At 35.1% G+C, this 22106-nt stretch overlaps 1 protein-coding gene across 1 annotated transcript; it reads left to right on the forward strand.

The window, feature by feature from the left end:
- Nucleotides 1-51: 51 nt before the first annotated feature.
- On the forward strand, nucleotides 52-21537 carry ERO1B (endoplasmic reticulum oxidoreductase 1 beta). The gene is made up of 16 exons (XM_026705218.2): nucleotides 52-449; nucleotides 4056-4175; nucleotides 5028-5111; nucleotides 6363-6404; nucleotides 7157-7239; nucleotides 7963-8036; nucleotides 9690-9810; nucleotides 9902-9948; nucleotides 10779-10790; nucleotides 12013-12039; nucleotides 14271-14363; nucleotides 14470-14716; nucleotides 16728-16797; nucleotides 17628-17714; nucleotides 19353-19486; nucleotides 20260-21537. Exons 1-16 carry the CDS (start codon nucleotides 339-341, stop codon nucleotides 20318-20320), a joined length of 1413 nt encoding a protein of 470 aa, XP_026561003.1. The 5' UTR covers nucleotides 52-338; the 3' UTR covers nucleotides 20321-21537.
- Nucleotides 21538-22106: the final 569 nt, after the last annotated feature.

Here is a 22106-nt window from a genome sequence, read left to right on the forward strand (position 1 = left end):
TTACTGCTCCTCCTCCTCCTATGTAAAGGAAAGTGCTTGCTGGCGAAGCGCGCGCGCCTCTTCTCCTTTCGCAGTATTGTGTGTGTGTCTGTGTGAGGTCTGGCACCTGGAAAGGAGCGAGGGCGGCGGCGGCGGCGGCGGCGGCTGGAGGAGGGGAGCGCATCCACCCGCTCGCCTGACAGGTTCCTTTCCCGGCAGAGTGGGGGATTGGGACAGGGAAGGCATCCCCCCCGCCTCCCGCCCAGCGTGGCCGGCGGACACCCTGTACTCCTGGCTGCCCAAAGGCGGCGGTGCGGGGCACGGTCCCCTCAGGTCCCCCGGCGAACGGCTTCTGCAGCATGAGCAGCAGTGGAATCGTCCGGAGAACTGCAGCGGAGAGGGATCGGGCGACGCAGCTCTTGCTGGCAGCGGTGACTCTTGGCTGCCTTTGGTGTGAGATAGAGGCCCAGGTGAGCGGAGTCGCCCGTTGGGAAGGGAGTTCGGGGAGGAAAAAGCCATAGGGATGTGGAGTGCCTTAGAGTGTCAAAACCCTTTACTTGCTTCCTGCTGGACTTGAGATGGGAGAGTTGCGAGAGAAAGTGGGTTCGCCCTCTACTCACTCGCTGAGACCTCGCTGGAAATCTCTCTTCTTGTGTGTGTGTGGGAGGGGGGGGGATGCTTCTTTGCTCTAGGTTAGCAAGTGTTTAATGCTGATTTGTAATTAAGCCGAGATAATGTCAACCAGGATTATATTGTATCTTGTAAGGAAAGGAGCAGAGAGAGGGAGAATGAAGGACCTTTTATGTGAAAGTTGGGTGGGGAGAAGCTCTACTGTATTTCTGTGTGAGTGAAGTGCAAAACTTGCTCAATAGGGGAAAGAGAGCTTTGAGTGCTTAATATTTATTATCTTTTGTAAAAGCTCAATGGGTTTTGCAAGAGACTCCAAATTATATGTCATGAAAAAGTTTATTTAAAAGTCAACAGAGTGAAGAGCTATGTAGCAAGAGCAGTCCCTTCTTTCTGGCTGTTTGATCCAGTTCCCTCTTTGGGGAAACAGGTGCTTCTAAAGAAAGCTCACTCTCCAAGGCAGTCAGACATAAGGTGAAGGATGCTTGCTTAAAATGAAAGATTTTTACGTAATGCCCCCTGGCCTTATTCAAACTATTGAGAATGTTTTTGAGAAACTTATTTTTAACCCGTGTTTTCCTATTAGAAATATTTTTGGGTGGGCTTTCTTGAAATGTAGACTATGAATACACAAAAAAGCATGAATAGTATCGCAGAATCTGTTAACTGTCTAGAGACAGTCTCCCTCATGAATGTACCTGTGTGGCATGCAGATTTATAAACACAGTTTTATAATAGCTGTCTAAAATAACATAGGATGCCACTGTGTGAAATGAGCTTTACATTTGTCTTTAGTTTTGTTTTATAGAATACTTTTTTTGGTGAAACTGTCTTCAGAACCATGTGCAGCTGATTTGCGAAGCTTATAAGCAAGTAAATACCTTTATGGTAAATCATGCTAATCACAGTGGGATTTTTTTCTCCAGAACCGTAAGAGCTGTGGTGGACCACACAAAGGCCTATGTAGCCTATCTACCTAGCATACAAGGACCATTCCTTTGTCACAATTCAATCTGCATATCAGTAGGAAGACCACAAGCAAGCAAAACTTGAGTCAATGTTCTCTGTTTTATTCAACAATAGTAGCCTTCATTAATATGCCTCTTTTTAAAAAGCAATTCAAGTTCATATCTTGCAGAGATAAATATAATATATGGTGTTATGAAGAGATATTGTCTCTTTATCTATTTTGAGTCTAGTTAGTGCATAATTGGAAGTGAGTATCCTTATTTTTTCCTTGTAAAAAGGCTACATTTCTTTGCTTTGAAGGAATGTGTGGTTATTTCTTATTGGTTGTTCATTAAAGCACTTTAGGGTTTTAGCTCAATCTGCCCAAATTCTAAATAAAACTGGAAATATTCTGGGGACTTCTACTAATTTCATACTTGCCAACCTTACACAGAGCTAAAGAAATTTAAAGTTGGTAGGCCAGCATTTCTCAAACTTTTTGCCATCATGAAATGTTTGGAAAATGTAATTAAACAATAAAACAAAATGGGTGAATCCTAGGTCCTCATAATTAAATATTGCCATCTTATGGGACCTAGGAAATGTGCCCTCTCTGTTGTGGCACTAATCCTCTGAATAGTATTTATGATTTCATCATTTCAAAACAAGATGGGTGGCAAATAAATTTAAATAATAAATAAAATTTTATATATCACACCTCTAAGCAAAAACATGCTCATCATTCTTGAAAACAGGTAGGAAGGCAAGTCTGAAACAGCAAGAAGCTTTGTTTAGCTTACTGTCAATATATCAGAGGGAAAAGAATGAGGCAATGAGCAGGCTGTCAGGGTACACCCAGAGATGAGAACTTAGGCAATGAGTGGGCTTTGACCTGGGCCACCAGATGGACTTCTGCAGACAGTTGCAACCACCGAAAATCATTTAAGTACTGTTGTAAAACTTACAAATTGGAGATGAAAGAAGACTTAGAAAATCTTTTTTTTACCATACTTATTTCCCTAATATTTACTCAACAGGCTCTAAAGCAACAGCATACCCCTTTATTGGAGAATTTGAATGTATAATCCTTTTCCACAGAATACACTGTCCCTCATAGCTATCTTTTTTACTATTACACTGTTAAGCTTTGTGTAATGTGTCAGGGGTCATTTTGTTGCTAGGCAAAAAGAGTTATTTTCCTATTTGCAAATTAATGGAGATCAAACTGTAGATCCACATTTGCCTTCATGTTAGCTCTGTAGATATTCAGTCAACCTTGGCATTCAAAATGGTGGCTACATCTGGGTAACATATCCAAAATGGCTTCAGTCATATAGACTTGACCACTATTTCAACCTTTTAGACACCTGTAGATGCCCTTGGTCTTAGCCACGATACTCTTCTTGAGTACAATCTCCATTTAAGCTTTAGCATTTAAATTTTCGTTTGAGTAGCATATTTTGTCCCCTCCCCACCCCAATAATCATGTGATAATTGGAGATTGTTGAAGTATTTCCATACATGTTGGAAATACTTTTTGTCTAATTTGTTCATACCAATTGATATTTAATAAATACTTTATTCTTTTAATGTTTGCGGTGCAAGAACACGACAAATGTTTCAAATATCTTAACATAATACTGCTTATTTCAAATTTAGCTACATTTTGAATTCATTTCATATAGTTAAACATTGTATAAAATATTAATCTACATACTACTAAAACTCTCATTGTCATGACCTTTAACTGGGAGAAAGAGCATATAGCAGGGCAACAATTTTTGAACCAAGCCACCTCAAATGGACTAACTTACAATATGTGTCCAAAATCCAAGATTCCTGATTCCCAGCAGAATTAAAATTGGAGAATTATGGCTGATTCAGTACTACTAACTGCTGCTGGGCTGATGCAATGGTCATACGTTCTTCATTTTCAGGGTTGTGTAACAGTTTCCCAGCCATTGGCAATCCCTCACTCTCTCCCCTACCCAGCAGCAGCAACCACTTACTCTGCTGGAAAGGAGAGGGAAGGGGATTTTCAATGCTCCCTTCCAAATTCCCACTTGGAAACTCAGTAGGAAGAATGGCAGGAAATCAGAAATCACTCCTGCACCCACTGCCTTTTTGTCTGCCCTTGGTCGTTCTGTTTCTGTAGGTGAGAAAATACCTTTGAAATGATGATTTAAGGGTTGTCTAGTGCTAATTAGTTACTGTGGTTTAATACTGTGGATAGTTTACACAAATACAGACTTTGTTTGACAGATGTGTCATTATAATGAAGAAAAGGAAGATCAATTGTGAAGCATTTTCTTTTTATTTCAAAGTAAAGAGACCAAACTATGTAGCTTCTCTTTTTTAGTTTTAGATTTTATAACATAACTAGATCAATTAAAATAGCTAAATTCCTACCTAAATTCCTAACACCTCTTACTATTTTTAATTCTTCTTGCAGACTAAATCTCTAGTGTAAATAACGTTTCTAGCTGGGTTTTTTTCCCTAGGTAAAAGGATTACTTGATGACTGCTTATGTGACATAGAAAGCATAGATGACTTCAACAATTTTAAGATCTTTCCCAAAATACAGAAACTTCAAGAACGAGACTACTTCAGGTATTACAAGGTAAACTAAAAACAGCATATTATTATAAAGCTGGTTGAAAGCTAGCTTTAATTCTCCAAAGAAAGGAATGAAAAAATAAGGAATAAGATGTAAAGAAATAAGTAAATCTTTAAACATTTTTTAAAAAGAGATCCAGGCAGTGGGGCAAAGGGAGGACTAGGGCTACGCATTTACTAGTATCTCTGCAACGCATTTACTAGTGTCTCTCCTTAGGCAGCAGCTGCATCCCCTGGAAGTTCCTTGGAGCTGTTTCCGGGTTCTCTGGGTGTGCATGAACAGATGACCCTTTAGGGCAGCCAACAAAGTACTATAAAGTGGCTGTGTGTAAATGTGCCCAAAGCAATAGGCAGGGAAAGCCTTCAAAGCAGCTGCATGAAGCTTGTGAACAAATGCAGCTGCCTAACGCATTCTGGAAGGTCATTTGTAGCAATGAACATCCATTGAGGGTGGAATGGATAACATTTGGAAACATCCCACTCATGGCAAGATATTTGCAAAAGTTGCTTAAAGGTAACTACTAACTAGTTTGAAACCTATAACTTCCGATAGTTTAAAAAATTATACTATTTTTCTTAGTGAATTAATGAAATGCACTAATTATATAACTGAAGGACTGAAGGGAAACCTAACAATATGTAGCAATTTGTTTGCTGGAAATTATAACTGTCAAATTTTAAAGATCTTTGGCATGAGCTGTATTTCCTCCTCTGTTACAGAGAAGCTCTCAGAAAATCTTATAATTATTTCCAGTGAGCTTTTCCCTTTTTGTTCAACTTGTTTAATCTCATAATTTTAAAGGCAAAATGCTTCTTGGATGAATATGAATGACATTTTAAAAAATTGTTATTTAAGGTTAATCTGAAAAGACCATGTCCATTCTGGGCTGATGATGGCCATTGCTCCATCAGAGATTGCCATGTAGAGCCTTGCCCTGAGGTAAGTTTCAAAACAGCAGAAAGCTGAAACAATATTGTATTGACTCTTGTAGCCTTGGTATACTTTGTTTGCTTGTGAATGTTGGATTGCAGTTAGGTGACATCATTCGTGACGGTGAGTATAAGGTTTTCTCACTGTTTATATAGTTTGTCCTGATGGTATTGGTTTTCTCCTTGGTTTAATGGTTGATTGGAATATTGCTCTCTGCTTGATTGTCTGAGTGTTGACTGCTGGAAGGGATGTGTTCTGGTCTATTTTTATTGATTCGTCTTTATTATTGTTTATTTATTTGGGAATTTTATATGGCCGCCTCCACACTCATAGTTATAAATAACTAAAGGTGGCAAACTTATCTAACATTCCTTCCTCTTCCTATTTTCCTCACAATGACAATCCTGTGAGATGTTGGGCTCAGAGAGGGACTGACTGATCCTGACCCAGCCAGCTTGCATGCCTAAGGTGGGACTAGAACTGACAGTCATGCAGTTTCTAGACCAGCACTTTAACCACAAAACCAAACTGTCCCTCTGTTTGATCCACCTCTTTTTGTTTCCTTCTTAGTTTTTTTATTGTCTCTTGAGTGGTATGTAAAAATGGTTTATTTTTATTAATAGCTATTTTCCCTAATCAAGGAACTGTCAAATGAAAATTACACCCCTACCAATATTGGCAACGCAAGCTACTGTAGATAAATACCCACATTCACTATCATTGATGATAATATCTAGGTAGGTAATGAAACATCTATAAGCAAACAACCAGGCTCAGAGAATATTAAGAACACTACAGTTCAACCCTGAGCTACATATATTCTCGTCCGTTGGATTAACTATTCTGCTGACAACATAATGTTTATTGTTACTGTGAGGATTTTGTATAAGTGGATGTCAGTGACAGAATGATGATTTAAATGCACATTCTCTTGCATAAATGCTGTGTAGATTTTGGGTATAGTATAAGTTCCTGATATGTTAATTGGATTTATCATTTTTTCTTAAGCATTTTATAGGTAAATCCTTTGCCTTTGGTTGAATTTGACTCCCTTGAAATAGACGTGCAGACATCAAAACCTGTCATAATAAATGAAACTTTCTTAAGAGTCAGTTTATTTGTCTGTGGAATTAATGCACAATTAGTCTTCCTGACTGTTTGGCTCCAATTCTGAATTTTCTTTAGTTTATTTATTTTGGGGTTGAAAATTGCTTGAAAAAAAGTAAAGATAAATGCTTATATTATTTGTATTTATTTTAGAGTAAAGTTCCAGTTGGAATTAAAGCTGAAAGTGCTAACAAAGTAAGTAATTTCTTTCAAAATAATCTTAATGCCCTCTCTTACATATGGCAAATAGTAGATGTATAAAACCTAGAGTTTGCTGTCCACTCATGCCACTTACAAATTCTTATGTAACATTGTGCTATGTTACTCAGTGGTGCAAAACCAGGGCCAGCATTCTTCTTGCTGTTTGTATATTGCTTTTCTCTTCTAATAGAGAAGAAGTTGTAGCTGGCAGTAGTATATTTCATTATGCTGCTTGGTCATAGAAGCAGAGTTGATATTCTTTCCTCCCTCCACCCACACCCGCCTCTTTTTATTTCTGTTTTCAAAGGTAGCAAGAGACTAAATAGAACCATTCCAAATAGAACAAAATAGAATAGGAAACTGGTTAAAAGATAACATGATATAAATTTTGGCTTAAAAATAACTTAAAGAAATAATTATATTATTCTATTGCTGTGTTAGTCTCTTGAAATAAACATTTTGCAGTGCTTTTAAAGCTCAGGGAACTCCTTGTATAATCTTCATGTTTTTAAAAAATATATTCATGTCTGAGTCTTATGGGACTAAGGGTTTTTGATAATTCTTTAGTACAATGAGGGATTTGGGGGAACACATGCAACAGAAAGTTCAGGATTTGGAAGAGATAGTAATATATTGAAAAATTAAGTACAATTTTGAAGTCAGTAATATTTTAGATAAATAACTGGCAAGTATTTATCTAAAATATTGTTATTGAAGATACAAAGATGACATATTCTATCTTTCAGTATTCAAAGATAGCAAACCATACCAAAGAACGTGAAGACTGTGAACAGGCTAACAAACTGGGTGCAATTAATAGTACATTAAGGTAATTATACTTTCAGTATTGGTGGAAGGCTTAATTCTTATTTAATTTAATGGTTCTCTATATTTTTATTCCTTTATATTTTGAGGAAACAAAATAGTTTCATATTTGATGTATCTTTTGTTTGAAACATTTGTATCAGTTCACTTTAAATTATACATGGGATGAATGTATGCATCAGAGAACTGATAGATTCAACAAAATAACTGCCTCTTAATTTCTTAAAACTGTACTCTAATGGGATATATAACAATGAATTTCACTCATTGATTCATCACCTCTATTTTGGTCAGATGGTTCTAGTATTAGATGTAAACTTTCTTAATTTTAATGAGCTCAGAAAAAATTATACAGCAACAATAATGAAGAATCATTTATTGCAACAGATGTAGCATAAATATGTAATCTAATTCTGCTGCATCTGTACAGTAACTATGCAACTCTAATGGTTATTGCAAATAGTTATGAAAGTAGTTGCTGATTCTCTTACTACATGAAAAATAATATAAGGGTCTGCTATTCTCATTCTCTTGTCTTGATCTGTTTAATTTTAATCATTAGTGTTAATTTATGAGCGTCTGTGAAAGCTTGTTGGGACTATAACATACTTTTTTCAGGCCCATCCTAATAATGCTGAATAAACTCTGATTCCTATGGAGGTTGAGAGTTATGTAAAAATTAATAAGTTCAGTCCAGAACTAATATTTTAACCTCTTTTTCATGTAGTAACCAAAGTAAAGAAGCTTTCATTGACTGGGCCAGATATGATGATTCCCAGGACCATTTTTGTGAATTGGACGGTAAAATTTGAGCCAGATTTTCTTTACTGTGTTACTAAGTAAACAAAGTTAGAATAAATATCCATGTACTTTAAAAACAGAATATGTTAAATGCTCTTTAAAATAGATCCATTTGTAATAATCCCCCAAATGTAAATAAACATTTGGGCTCACCGTCTCTAATTGTTTTCTTAGCTAATGTGAAGTATAACATTAATTGCAAATACTACTAATCCAATATGTTAATCTAAGGGAAACCTGATTGGCAAAATAATTATGAGAATGGAAAACTAGCTTGGAAATTATATTCAAAGTGATCATCAAAGATTCTTCTGTGATTAAAATTGAAATAAGATATTAAATGGGCTGCTATAAGATACAGCCAGAGATGCATATTCTCCAACATTGTAATTAAGGTTTGGAATACTTACAAAATTTGCAGATATGGCTACAAAAAAACAAGTGCAATTTCAAACTGCACCAACAGAAATGTTTTCTGTTGTTTCCAACAATCGTTCTATTTTTTTCTGTGCTTTGGTGATACCCTATTTTCATATCCAGTTTTGGACACTAATGGCACTTTGTCCTCCAAAGAGATATGAAAAGATTTGGCAATATTCTGCCTTGGAGAAAAGATTAATAGGACATATGATAGGATTCTTCCAAGTACATGAAAAGATGTCACATAGATGTATAGTATGTTGCTTATGGTTACATTGCTTTTATATGTGATTGTTTTTTTGGTTTTTGGCAGATACAGTTATATTGGAAAATCATAAAAATCAAACGGGTCTTTAAGACTCAGAGAAAAAACATACATTTTTAATAATTATTGTAGCAGAAGTAGCTCATTACTTTTTCAACATTTTACAATAAAAGTTAAGACAGACTTTCTGTTGTATTTATTTATTTAAATTTCATTGCTGCCTAATTAACTCTAAACCAGGTCTGGGCAGCTTACAATATAATATTAACACAGACAATATAGAACAAAGCCAGATGAAAACTAGTCGCTCAATACAAAAACAGAGACATGTACAGGTAGTTCTTGACTTACAACAGTTCATTTAGTGACCGTTCAAAGTTACAATAGCATTGAAAAAAGTGACTTATGAGCATTTTTCACACTTACAACCATTGCAGCATCCCCATGGTCATGTGATCAAAATTCAGCCACTTGGCACCTTTCTCATATTTATGACAGCTGCAGCATCTTGGGCGGGGTGTCTCATGATCACCTTTTGTGACCTTCAGACAAGCAGAGTCAATGGGGCAGCCAGATTCACTTAACAATCATGTTGCTAACTTAACAACTGAGGTAATTCACTTAATTATGGCAAAAAAATTCATAAAATGGAGCAAATTTTATGTAGGGGTCAATTGTCATCGTAAGTTGAAAACTACCTGTACTTTGTTCAGTTGTATATAAAAATATAAAATAAAACATAAATATGTCACATTTAATTTTTTTTACATATTTATCTTTAATATCCATTTTATTTACAATATTCCCTTTTACAATGTAAAAATATGAAATGCAAAATGTTAATTTCTTCATAAATGCTTTTATATACTGTTGTTTTAATTTGGTCTTTTACATTAAGACAGCTATTTATACTGAATGTTACGTGTTCCAATTCATAATAAAGCAGCACAGTTTTTCTTCATTATTAGATGAGAGATCACCTGATGCTCAATATGTGGATTTGCTCTTGAATCCAGAACGATACACTGGATACAAAGGGCCCTCCGCATGGAGAGTATGGAACAGTATCTATGAAGAAAATTGCTTTAAGTAAGTGAAAATAGAGAGCAAAATTATTTTATATTGAAATTTAAAATTTCTTAAATTGCCGAAACTTACATTACTATACTTTTCTCATTAGGCCACGATCTGTATATCGTCCACTAAATCCACTGGCACCAACCAAGGGTGAGTCATTCAATCTTTTGTAATTGTAATATAATAATTCTAAATATTAGTTAAATAAAACATTATTATGTTTTATTGCACAGTCAGCCAGGTTTTTAGAATGGATTTTGCATTTTTATCCAGCTACATAGTCTTTCTCAAGGATCTGGAGTAGGCTGATGTTATTGTTTGATGGCATTAGAGATATTGTCACTAATATTTTTATTATTATCCAAGCTTTTTTAATGTCTTTGTTCAACTCAACTTGGCAAATATACATTCATCTCAAAGACTTTGAGACCTAGCTATATATGATCAGCAATCACATCTGAAAACGCAGTTCTGTAAATAATTCCAATTTGAATGAGAAGGCACTTTTTTATAAGAAATATAAAGTTAAATCAATAAGTATCAGAAATAATGCAGATAAATTTTCAGTTAAATCAATAAGTATCAGAAATAATGCAGCTTGTCCAATTTAGTTTAAAAAAATCTACATCCAATCATCTGTACTCATTTTATGTTTCTTAATTAGATATTTTTATTCTGGGAGGTGCAAAACACATTCTTTTAAAGTGATCTATAACTTGTAACAAAAAGCAAGAAAAAATAACACATTTTTAAAAATCAAGTTCCTTTGCAATCTTGTTCCAGTATTCTCCCATTTTATTATGGATGGCAAATATATCACTGTTTGACTCTTTAACTCTTGAGAAAAATAGTGTTGGAGTTAATTACAATCAGAGAGTTCTGACCTTTTTTAACAGACACATACAGTATATTTTTGATATTCTGTGCAGAAATAAAGATGGAATAAATTATAATATTTATCTTTTATAACTTTTTTTCAGGAGAAGATGATGGTAAGTTTTTGTGACATAGTATTCTTTTACTGTGTTATTTAAGATTCTGGAAAAAACATAATGAGCAGGAAATTCCACAGGATTACAACTTTATAATATCATCACTGTACCTAGTGAATAAATTTCAGTGAGACATATAAAGTAGGGAAGAGAAAGAAAAAAATTGCATAACAAAAGTTTATTGGTTATATTGGAACACAAATGTTATCTAGGACTACTAATCCTTTTCTCGTGATTAATAGATACTATTAATAATTGATGATATGCATACAGAATTGCCATGAATTCTGTAATTCTCTAGGGATCTTTATTAAATTTGTGAAGTCCAGCAAAGCAGAATAGAATCAGAATAGAATAGAATAGAACAGAACAGAACAGAACAGAACAAAACAGAACAGAATACTTTATTGGCCAAGTGTGATTGGACACACAAGAAATTTGTCTTGGTGTAAATACTCTCAGTGTACATAAAAGATACATTCGTTAAGAATCAAGAATCATAACGTACAACACTTAATGTCATAGGGTACAATCAGCAATCAAATCATACTAGGAAACAGTCAATATAAATCGTAAGGATACAAGTGACAAAGTTACAGTCCTACAATCACAAGTGGGAGGGGATGGGTGATAAGGAGTGATGAGAAGATTAATAGTAATAGTAGTGCAGACTTTGTAATAGTTGAACAGTGTTGAGGGAATTATTTGTTTAGCAGAGTGATGGCTTTTGGGGAAAAAATTGTCCTTGTGTCTAGTTGTTCTGGTGTGCAGTGCTCCATAGCGTCATTTTGAGGGAAGGAGTTGAAACAGTTTATGTCCGGGATGTGAAAGGTCTGTAAATATTTTCACAGCCCTCTTTTTGACTCGTGCAGTATACAGGTCCTCAGTTTGCAGGCAGGTGGGTAGTAATTAAGCTTTCTGATGTTCTGTTACATTCCAGGGATCCTTATATAAATTCTGTTACTATGACTTGCTTTGAAATAAGCATAAATCAGATTTAAAACATCTGAACCCTTTTTTCAACTTGAAATAAATATTTAAGAATGCTAAATGAGCAACAGTGAAGTGATACATCAAGATTCAGTTTTATCACAAAATTTTAGATGAAAGGGCTAGATAATTTTGATACGTATTTTGAAGTATGCTGTGAATTTATAGATTTTCAAAGTATTTATTGATATGTCTAGACCTTGTTTGAAATTAATTATTTTTGTGTTCACAGGAGAATCCTTTTATACATGGCTAGAAGGTAAATTCAGTATCACCAAAATTTTAATGAAAACTGCAAACTCTCTGTGTATTAAGAAAGTTCTGTGAAATTTAAAGATTAAAGAATGCATTCTTGTTCAAGGAAAAAAATGTAGTAACAGTCAACCTGTTGGCTAAAAAAACTTGCTCATTTTGCAAGACTTTATCATTTTTACTAAATGCTTTCAATGGTGAAATTAATGTGTACCATTAACTAGGGATATGCAAAACATTTAAAAGACATGCCTTGCAACAAATCATGTTAATTAAAGAAAAAACATATCTCTCTTCAAAGTCTTAAAGCAACCATGGCAGCCTGTGCAGTTCTTTTGAAGGCTGTTCCCAATTCTCTGCATGTATCTGCCAGGATAGCATTTGAAATAATGCTTTAAAGTTTTAGCCTTTAAAAGGACATGGCTGGCTTGATGTATCCAGAAGTGTTTCACTCACTCTAATAGGCTTTGCAAAGCACCTGTTTTAAATGCTTTGCTCAACTGTTTTTTTAATCTCCAAGCTTAAGGTCAAGGGTGTCAAACTCAAGTCATCACGGGGTTACATGATGTATCATGACTTTTTCCCCTCTCCTAACGCAGACATGGGCGTGGCCAATAAGTTTGACAGCTCTGCTCTAGGTCAACTTTGCATAGGAGCCATGTATCACACTCACATAGAAATGGAAAAAATAGTGATTACTACACTTTTGAATGAAATACCATAGTACTGATTTTATTATTCAAATCAGGTGTATAAATATTATCTAAAATATTACAATATCTCCTATACTCAAGGTATGTTTTATCAGTGAATTGCTTTGATCAATTTCTCTGATGTGGCAAAGTTCACCCTCTTTGGCTCCATCTTGTTGTATGGTTTAAATATAAAACAAAACCATTGTTTTCCATTACGTGACAGAGTGGTCAATGTCTGGAATACTCTCCCAGACTCTGTGTTTTTTTCCCCAAACCCCAAAAACTTTAGAAAAAACTTAGACTGTCTACTATTGACCTCACCCCTTTCCTAAGAGGTCTGTAGGGGGCCTGCATAAGCGCACCACTGTGCCTACCTTCCCTGTCCTATTGTTTCTTTTATATTTTTTTATTTTTCTTATATGTATCCATGTATTCATAACTATGTTTTTACTTATACCTATTATCTTGTAAGCAATTGACAAATAAAATAAAAATAAACAAAATAAAAACTGTAATGAACCTTGGATCTGGCTACTACCCATTTCTGTTCTTTGCAAGCTAAAGAAAAAGATCTATTAGCATTTTTAACACAATTTACTTTTCATAAGATGTTCTAACTTGGAAACTAATTAGTGGGAATAAGGCAGAATTTGAAATAATGCTTTATTCTCTAATTTTTCAGTTTAGCTTTGAATGAATTAAAAATATTTTGCCAGCCATAGAAAGCTTTCAATCTGCTAGAGCAGTGGGTATTTTTCGTCACTATGGACCCTCTTTAAATACCTTTTATGGTCACAGACCACCAAGACTTAACTAAAAAATTAAATCATCTTCAAGCCTTCGCGGACTGTGATGATATCATTGACCCCAGGGGTCCACAGGTTGAGAACCACTGAGCTGTAGGGGATCCTGTTAATACAAATGGACAGAAGAAAACTTTACCGATACTTTCTGCAATGATTTGTGCTGTTCTGGATAATCCCCATTAGTTCTCCAGAACTCATCTCCATAAGTTGCAAAAGTTGAAGGCATCAAAATTTCCCTTTTCCCTTTGGGATATTGCCAGTCTCAAAAAGCAAAACTTATGCCCACAATTGAGCCCAACATTTCTTTTGTTAAGTGAGATATTTAAGTGAATTTTGCCCCACTTTACGACTTACCTTGCCACAGTTGTAAATCTGCAGCTGATAAGTTAGTAACCTGGTTATTAAGTGAATCTGGCTACACCATTGACCTTGCTTAGCACGCGACCTTGGGACGTAGCAACAGTCCTTGCTTAGCACGTTACCTTGGGACACCGCAACAGTCATAAATATGAGTCAGTTGCCGAGCATCTGAATTTTGATCATATGATCATGGGGATCCTACAAAGGTTGTAACTGAAAAACAGTCACAAGTCACATTTTTCAGTGCCAATGCAACTTTGAACGGTCGCTAAATGAATAGTTGTTAGCCGAGGACTACTTCTATAACAAAATACTTTCCAGCTAGATTATTGAATTATTTTCTAATTCAGTTTTAACAATATTTTTATCCCATCTAGGGCTTTGTCTTGAAAAACGTGTATTCTATAAACTTATTTCAGGACTTCATGCAAGTATCAACTTACATCTTTGTGCAAACTATTTACTTGAAGGTAAATTGCCCCTTCTCTTTTTATTATTGTGGGAAGTTAATTTTTCCCCTATTGCCATAAAAATAATTTCAATATTTACTTTAAAGCAATGTTTTTGTTTGCTCAGAAACATGGGGAAGACCTCGTTGGGGACCTAATGTCAAAGAATTTGCTCTTCGTTTTGACCCTACTGAAACAAAAAGTGAAGGACCAAGACGACTAAAAAATTTATATTTCCTGTATTTGGTGGAATTACGTGCATTGTCAAAGGTTGCATCATACTTTGAGCGTTCAATTGTGGACCTTTATACTGGAAACTCACAGGAGGATACAGAAACTAAGTCTCTCTTGTTAGAAATCTTCCAAGATACAAAGTAGGTGTGCTTTTCTTCTCTACCTTTAGTATGTATTCAGATACAGATAACTGAATTGTCTGAAGTTGATTTCAGAAGATGTTTAGGGAAATGCAGGAAAATGAAAGTACTAAAACAGACTTTTACATATCACATTAAACTATTGTTTAACCATAATGTATTGAATCATCCTCAGTTAGCTGGGTTTCTTTAATAATCTAATTAAATAATTAATAATTTAATAATAATTATAAATAATTTAATAATCCCAAATCTTAAACAAAAAAGTTTGCCTAGCAAGATGTGGGAAGCAACTTGATAATCCAAAGGATGTTTGCAATGGAAAAGAAGCTTTCCAGAAAGGAAAATAATGCATGTCAGACAAAAGACACATTTGAATCAAGCTGCAGTTTAAATTGTGCAAATAATTAATATCTGTTTTCTTTTAATTCAAAAGAAAAAAGAACACAAGGCTTTAAGTAGACTGTGTACTATTGATCTTCTCATCTTAGTCACATAGTCAAATGTCTTGAAGCAGATAGCCAAGTCTTCAGGATTATGACAGATACCTGGAAAAAATGCAGGTGGCCAAAGAAGCCAAATGAAACATTATGCTAAAATGACACATGTGGTTAATAGCTACAGGAAATTGGTTTTAGGTTGCTGAAAAACTGGCTGATGCTACACTCAGCCAATATATAAGAAAGTTGACTATTTTATCCTTTTGAATTTTTGATTCTTCCTTTGAATTACTTAACCCCAAAGATAAAATGTTTTGATTAGAAATGTCAAATTGTTGAGAAAGGTACCATGTCAAGTGAATTCAGTGAGCTAGTAATCTGTTATATTGTAATGCTTTTGTGGACAACTAATGCATTTTAGAATGATGAGTCCTCTGTGTTACAGGATGTTGTGGTCACAGAGAGCAAGAGAACAGCTAGAAGGTCTGGGTGAACTTCAATAGGAGCCCTAGTGGCTCAGTGGTTAGAATGCAGTATTGCAGGCTAACTCTGCCCACAGCCAGGAGTTCGATACTGACTAGCTCAAGGCCGACTCATCCTTCTATCCTTCCCATGTTGGTAAAATGAGGACTCAGATTGTCTGGGGCAATATGCTGACATTTGTAAACTGCTCAGAGAATGCTGTAAAGCACTATGGAACAGTATATAAGTCCAAGTACTATAGCCAAGTGCTATTGCTATTCAATAAAAGGCATAGGGAATGGCCCTGAGGGAGAGAAGGAAGAACCACTAGCAAGGAAATGGTTAAAGTAAGTGGAATTTGAACTTGGGCCAAGAAAATAACTTGAGAAACTCTCTCAAAGAAGCAGGTTCCAAGTTTAGATAAAGAGGGAGGACAAAAGACTATCAGACTTGCAAGATTCTGTTACTGTAGCTGTTAACAATAAAAGCAATCCTAGCCTCTATGGCATTGGTTTCTTAAGTCTACCGTGTTAGGCTGACAAGTTCCCTCTGGGGACAATAGCTATAAGTAGCAGAGTTGTTAAAAGATCTGTCAGATATCATGATGTGCATATAGTAAGTAGTTTTGGATGGAGTTCTTTCTATATCTTTTGAATCATAATATTCTCTATTATCAGAAACTTAGTTTATAATTGTGTTTATTTCTGTTTAGCAAGGGAAGGGATTTAGTGTCTTACTACAAAGCCCATAAGACATTACATCAGATAAGAAAAGGAAGAGTTTCATAAAAGAGTTGGAGAGAAAGACAAAATTGAGAATTGTGGCTAAAACTGCTATGTAATAAAGAGTTTCATGTTATTATTTCCTTTGAAACATTTGTTAAGAATCCTTTGAGAAAAAAAACATAAAAGTAACTGTTTTGCAGTGCATATAGAATTGGACAAACCATGTAACTGGATGTGCCTATAACATATGTTTTGGTTCTTGAGCCGTATTTTAAACAGTTTAGGTATTGTAGATATTTCAAGTAATTGTAGAAAGTGGAACATTATTAGTAGTATCCAAACAGTTTAGTTAAATAAGTCTAATTCATTATTTAATTTATCTAGGTCCTTCCCTATGCATTTTGATGAAAAGTCCATGTTTTCCGGAAATAAAAAGGAGGCCAGATCTTTAAAGGTAAACATAGTTTTTACATTGACAATTTATATAAATTGCACAAATGAAAGACATTTTAAATTAGATTAAATCATGTTTCTTTACTTTTGTGTGTGTGTTTGATTATTTTGCTTTATATTTGAGGCAACATCATGAGTAAACATCAAGCTACTTTTAAGTTCTTGCAAGTAATATTTCAGAAAAGTCATTAGAATGTAAGATACTGGATTAATGTAAGATACATTAATCAGAATCTCTGTCATGCTATCTACTTGCATAATTTTGAGTCAACTTCTTTTTTCTACTGTTATAAATAAAGCTATACTTTATAGCTTTATGGTAAATGCCAATTCATAAGCTTTTTTACTACATGAAAAAATGAAACTTTTTATGAGAACATGAAAGAAACGCCAGGAGCAGAAGCATCCAGGGGAAGGGATCAAATGATGGAATAAATATTAAGTCATTCCAATGCAAACTCCACCTCTTTTTTAGATATGTTGTTCCACGCATCTACAAAAGGTGCAGAACTTCACCACAGCAATGTTCATTTCATCCTTTTGATAACGTATCTTTTTCAAAGCCAATAGTACTTAGTGAAACTGACATAAATGAATTTATAGAATAACTATGGATACTCCCAGCCAGCTTGCCATCAGATTAAAAGTGGTTGCAAACTATGGTTTGAACTAATTAGTTTGAAGGCTTAAATGGTTACCTCTAAAAGGAAAATGATACACAAAATTAGGAAATAGAGAAAAAACATTGAGAGAAGAAAATGTTGGCCCACCATCATTAGAATCACTAATGCCATTAGAAAAAGATTTAAACATGTTTTTCTATATTGGTAGGAAGAATTCAGATTGCATTTCAAGAACATATCTCGCATAATGGATTGTGTTGGATGTGATAAATGTCGGTTATGGGGAAAATTACAGGTATGTGATATTTTTTCATGTTTTAAGGTTAACATTTTTACATAGCAAAACAGTTTCTCACACCAGGTTAACTATTTCCTATACTCTGCATCTCTAAGGCCGGTTAATATCAATATGGTAAATTTTAGCTTTACTACAAAGCCAGATATTTCACATTTGCTATATTATGACATTCAAGCTATGCAAGTTGTACATATCATTTCACCAATTATATAATACAATTTCTTTATAGTACGAATACATACCCTATTATGCAAATATTATTTGTTATTTATATTAAAATACTGCATAATAACACTTACACTTATACCATGTTTCCCCCAAAATTAGAACTAACCAGAAAATAAGCTCTAGCCTGATTATTTAGTGTGCTCCTAATATAAGCCCTACTCAAAAAATAAGCCCCAGCTAAGGTCGTCATCAGCTGAGAGTGGGTGTGAGTGAGTGTGGCCAGCACCAGAGGCAATGAGGGCATGGGGTCCAACAGTGTCCGGGAGCAGCCGCAACCCATGCAGCACATGTGAGTTGATTACCTGTCCGAGCAATGGGGAGGCACACGATCCAGACACAGGGCCATGTGAAAGCCAAGAGGCTATGAGACAGTGTGGGTGGGTGGCCGCGGGAGGCCCATCTTCATGCAGCAGAACTGGCAGGCAGAGGCAGAGGCATGGGGTAGAAGGCAGGCATCCAGACATGCCACGTGGGCCACAGGCAAGGTGAGAAGCAATAGGATGGTATGGGCAGCCAGACTCAGGAGTCTCGTCTTTGCATTTCTCGTCTTGCCTGCAACCTGCATGGTGCATCTGGATCGTGTGTCTCCCCCCATGCCTCTGCATCTGTCTGCTGCTTGGCCAGGTAATCAACTGCACAGGTTTCACAGCCCCAGAGCGCATCAATTAAGGGGCTGGCGGGCTGCAGCCGCTGCTGGACACTGTCAATCCCCGCGTACTCACTGCCTCTTGTGCATGCCGGGAGGTGGGGTGTCCACTCAAACTTATCACCCTGATATCATGTTTCCCCCAAAATAAGCCTTAATTCTTATTTTGGAGCCCCCCGCAAAATAAGACCAGATCTTATTTTGAGAGAAACACAGTATACTGCTTCATAGTGCCTTACAGCACTCTCTGAGCAGTTTACAGAGTCAGCATATTACCCCCACCAATCTACCAACCTCAGAAGGATGAAAGGCTGAGTCAACTTTGATCCAGTCAGAATCGAACTTCTGGTAGTGGGCAGAGTCAGCCTGCAATACTGCATTTTAACTACTGCACCACTACGGCTCCTTTTCATTCCTTGAACATGAGATTTTAATTCTTCATTCAATAATTAATTTAATAAACTGAACTGAAAACAACAATATGCATTTAGAAAATGGAGATTAGTCTACTTTGTTTTGTCTCTGTTTTGAGGTGAATGAGAATGAGAGGATTTTGTTGATATAAGATCTGCCGCTACCTGGAGTTAGTTATGACTTTACTGCGTGTTCTTGGTCTGAGTCACTGAAATAGAGATGATAATTGGCTTTCAGATCACTTTTGAGAGATTCGGGAGTAGAAATTATTGCAATGTAGAAATGCCCAAAGTTGTTAATGAATATATATTGTACTCTTGCTATTTAATATATTGGTTCTCTTTCAGACTCAAGGTTTAGGAACTGCTTTGAAAATCTTATTCTCCGAAAAAGAAATAAAGAATCTTTCTGAGAACAATCCATCCAAAGGTTTTCAATTGACACGGCAAGAAATAGTTGCCCTTTTGAATGCATTTGGAAGGTAAATTATACTTGAAATTTGTTATAGTTATGTAGTGATAGGCTGGGCTTTTTCTTCATGTGATAGGGACTTTAAAAATATATATGTATGTATGTGTGTATGTACGTAGTCCTCAATTTATGACACAATTAAGCCCAGAATTCTGGTCACAAATCATTGCAATTATTTATTTGATTCAATTTTACGATCATTTTTATGACAGTTGTTAAGCTGGTCTCCATGATTGTTAAGTGAATCATGTGGTCATTTAGCAAATCCAGCATATCTAATGGGTGTCTTTTATTGTTTTCTGCTGAATACTATAAAAATTGTTGCAAATCACAGTCACATGACTGTGGCATGATGGAAATGGTGGTAACCAAATATCTGAAATGAAGTCATGTGACAATGGGGAGGTAGTACCTTAGTCGTAACTTTGAAAACAAGTTTGTAACTAACTGTTTTCAGTCCAGTGTATCTTCAAGCAATTGTTAAGCTGCCAATTGTTAAGTCAGGACTACTTGTATTTTCTCCAAAAGCTATAATGTCCTCTCAAGGTAACTTAAACAGTGCCATCATTCACGATAAAAGGGAATCCAGACCATTTTAGTCGAATTAAATAATTACAGAATTTAAGTGCATCAGATACACACATGAAGGTGGATGAGATAATTATTTTAATGAACTGCAGTACTAAGTTTTAGATCAAATTGGTGTTTCACGCAGAAAGAGCTTCCTTCTTTTAATGCTGAACTTCTGTAGACTCAATCCTTCTTCCCTTCTCTTTCTCACAGACTTTCTACAAGTATACGAGAGCTACAGAATTTCAAAGTCTTATTGCAACAGAAAAGTTAACGAATGCTTTGTACTTATTGGTAGAAGCAGCCACTAATTTAACACCAGACAAAATGAAGCCAATCTGCATACATGACTGTTCTAGAAGGGCAAGAATATATATAATTCCAACTTGAATATTTAAAATAGAAAAGGTTAAGACATTGGACAAACTATGGATAAAATACCTGGCTTTAATTATGTAAATTATGCTTGTTTTCAGTTGTTTCACTATTCTTACTCTCTACTACTTTTGTTTCATTATCATTCAAAAGAAATGTTGCCTCTCTTGCTTTACATCACCATGCAAGAACCTCATCCAGGCTGCGTTGCTCACATGGAAAAGATTCTTGCAGTGTTTCCTAAAAATACCTGGTGGAAATGCTTTTTTAATATTTATTTGAAGGAACTGATGATATGTAAGAAAAATGTTTTCTTGCATTTGTATTTCATTTTTCTGTTACAGTCTCTTTCATGGCCAGTAAATATTTTACTAAAATATCCATCCAGGGGAACTAGTTATTGGGGAATCTCAAGTTATTTTTGTGTTTGCCTCCTTGCCCTCTTCTCCTTTCCTTTTTATTTCATTTTTTTCTACAGCATAGCTGCTTTCTCTGTGAGGAGACAAAACTGGATTAAATTACTTTATCAGTTTTTATTCTGATAATGAAAGGCTTTTCCCATTAAGTGCTGCTAGCTTAAAATAATTCAGCTCTAGCTTTAGAGTCAGGGACCTTAATCTTCCATTTCAAAAACATTACAAATTCCTCTTATTCTGGTGCTCTTCCATTCAATTCAAATACAATAAAAAATAAAACTAAATATTTTCACAGACAAATGTCCACTTTTTTTTTAAAAAAAAAGCAACTTCCAGAATTCAACAGGGCACATTCTATCTATGCAATCTCTAATTACACCTTTAAAAATATAGTATCTAATAAAATGGATATTCTATACATTTGTTCCTAAATCTTTATCTACAAAGGGGAATCTAGTTATCAGAGAACTGTTGCAGGTAATAAACATTAAAATTCTTAATCTGCAGTAGGAGGAAGTCTGTAAATTGTGAAGGAGCAGCTTATTTAAAAACTGTTTGTAATGTAATATTTGTATTTTGTGGGGGAATGAATGTCAGTTTAAGTACAATATACAGATTTGTACATATTTTGCTTTGCTTTGATAAGTAAAACAATATTTACAAAATGAATTAAAAGTGCTCTTAAAATCTTATAATTTAAGACATGTCTACTGTTGGTGGTGCTGTGTGTATGTGTGTGTGTGTGTCTATTTGTACGACATGCTTTAAGCAACATAATTCCATAAGTTTGTGGTTTAAGTTTTTAAAAATGAAGATTATGAGCTATATATTTACCCACATGTGAAAGTTTCCAGTGATAACTAAATTAAGAAAAATTGTAATGTTTTTGTCCTTATAATTTAAGTTTTCATTGATAATTAAATAGATAGTGAGCCATATTCTAAAGATTGCATTCAGTTCAGGGCTTAGCAAATATGAACTTCAGGTCTTCATGGTAGATAAGAATAGTTTTGTGGTAACATATTCTGAAACTAGGGAAACTGCTATGGGCCTTATAATTTAACGTTACTGGTAAGATCGGATTCTTATCAATTAGCTTTATTGTATCCAATTTGTGATGAATCACACATAAGACTTTATCCAGTGGAATGGATATTATTTTTGTGAATTCATCCATTTTTCATACCTTTCCCCAATATTTAATCCAAAGGATAATGGGAAAATTCAAAATAGTCTAGTGCCATGATGGCAAACCTATGGCACGCATGC

The sequence above is a fragment of the Pseudonaja textilis genome, chromosome 1, assembly GCF_049901715.1.
Source record: "Pseudonaja textilis isolate UNSWEBS1 chromosome 1, rPseTex1.2, whole genome shotgun sequence".
Lineage (NCBI taxonomy): Eukaryota > Metazoa > Chordata > Lepidosauria > Squamata > Elapidae > Pseudonaja > Pseudonaja textilis.

Coding starts and splice junctions, on each gene's coding strand:
- ERO1B (XM_026705218.2), top strand. CDS start 339: ATGAGCAGCAGTGGAATCGTCCGGAGAACTGCAGCGGAGAGGGATCGG. Junction 9,811..9,901: donor TATGAAGAAAATTGCTTTAA/GTAAGTGAAAAT, acceptor TTTTCTCATTAG/GCCACGATCTGTATATCGTC. Junction 12,040..14,270: donor CTTTTATACATGGCTAGAAG/GTAAATTCAGTA, acceptor TATCCCATCTAG/GGCTTTGTCTTGAAAAACGT.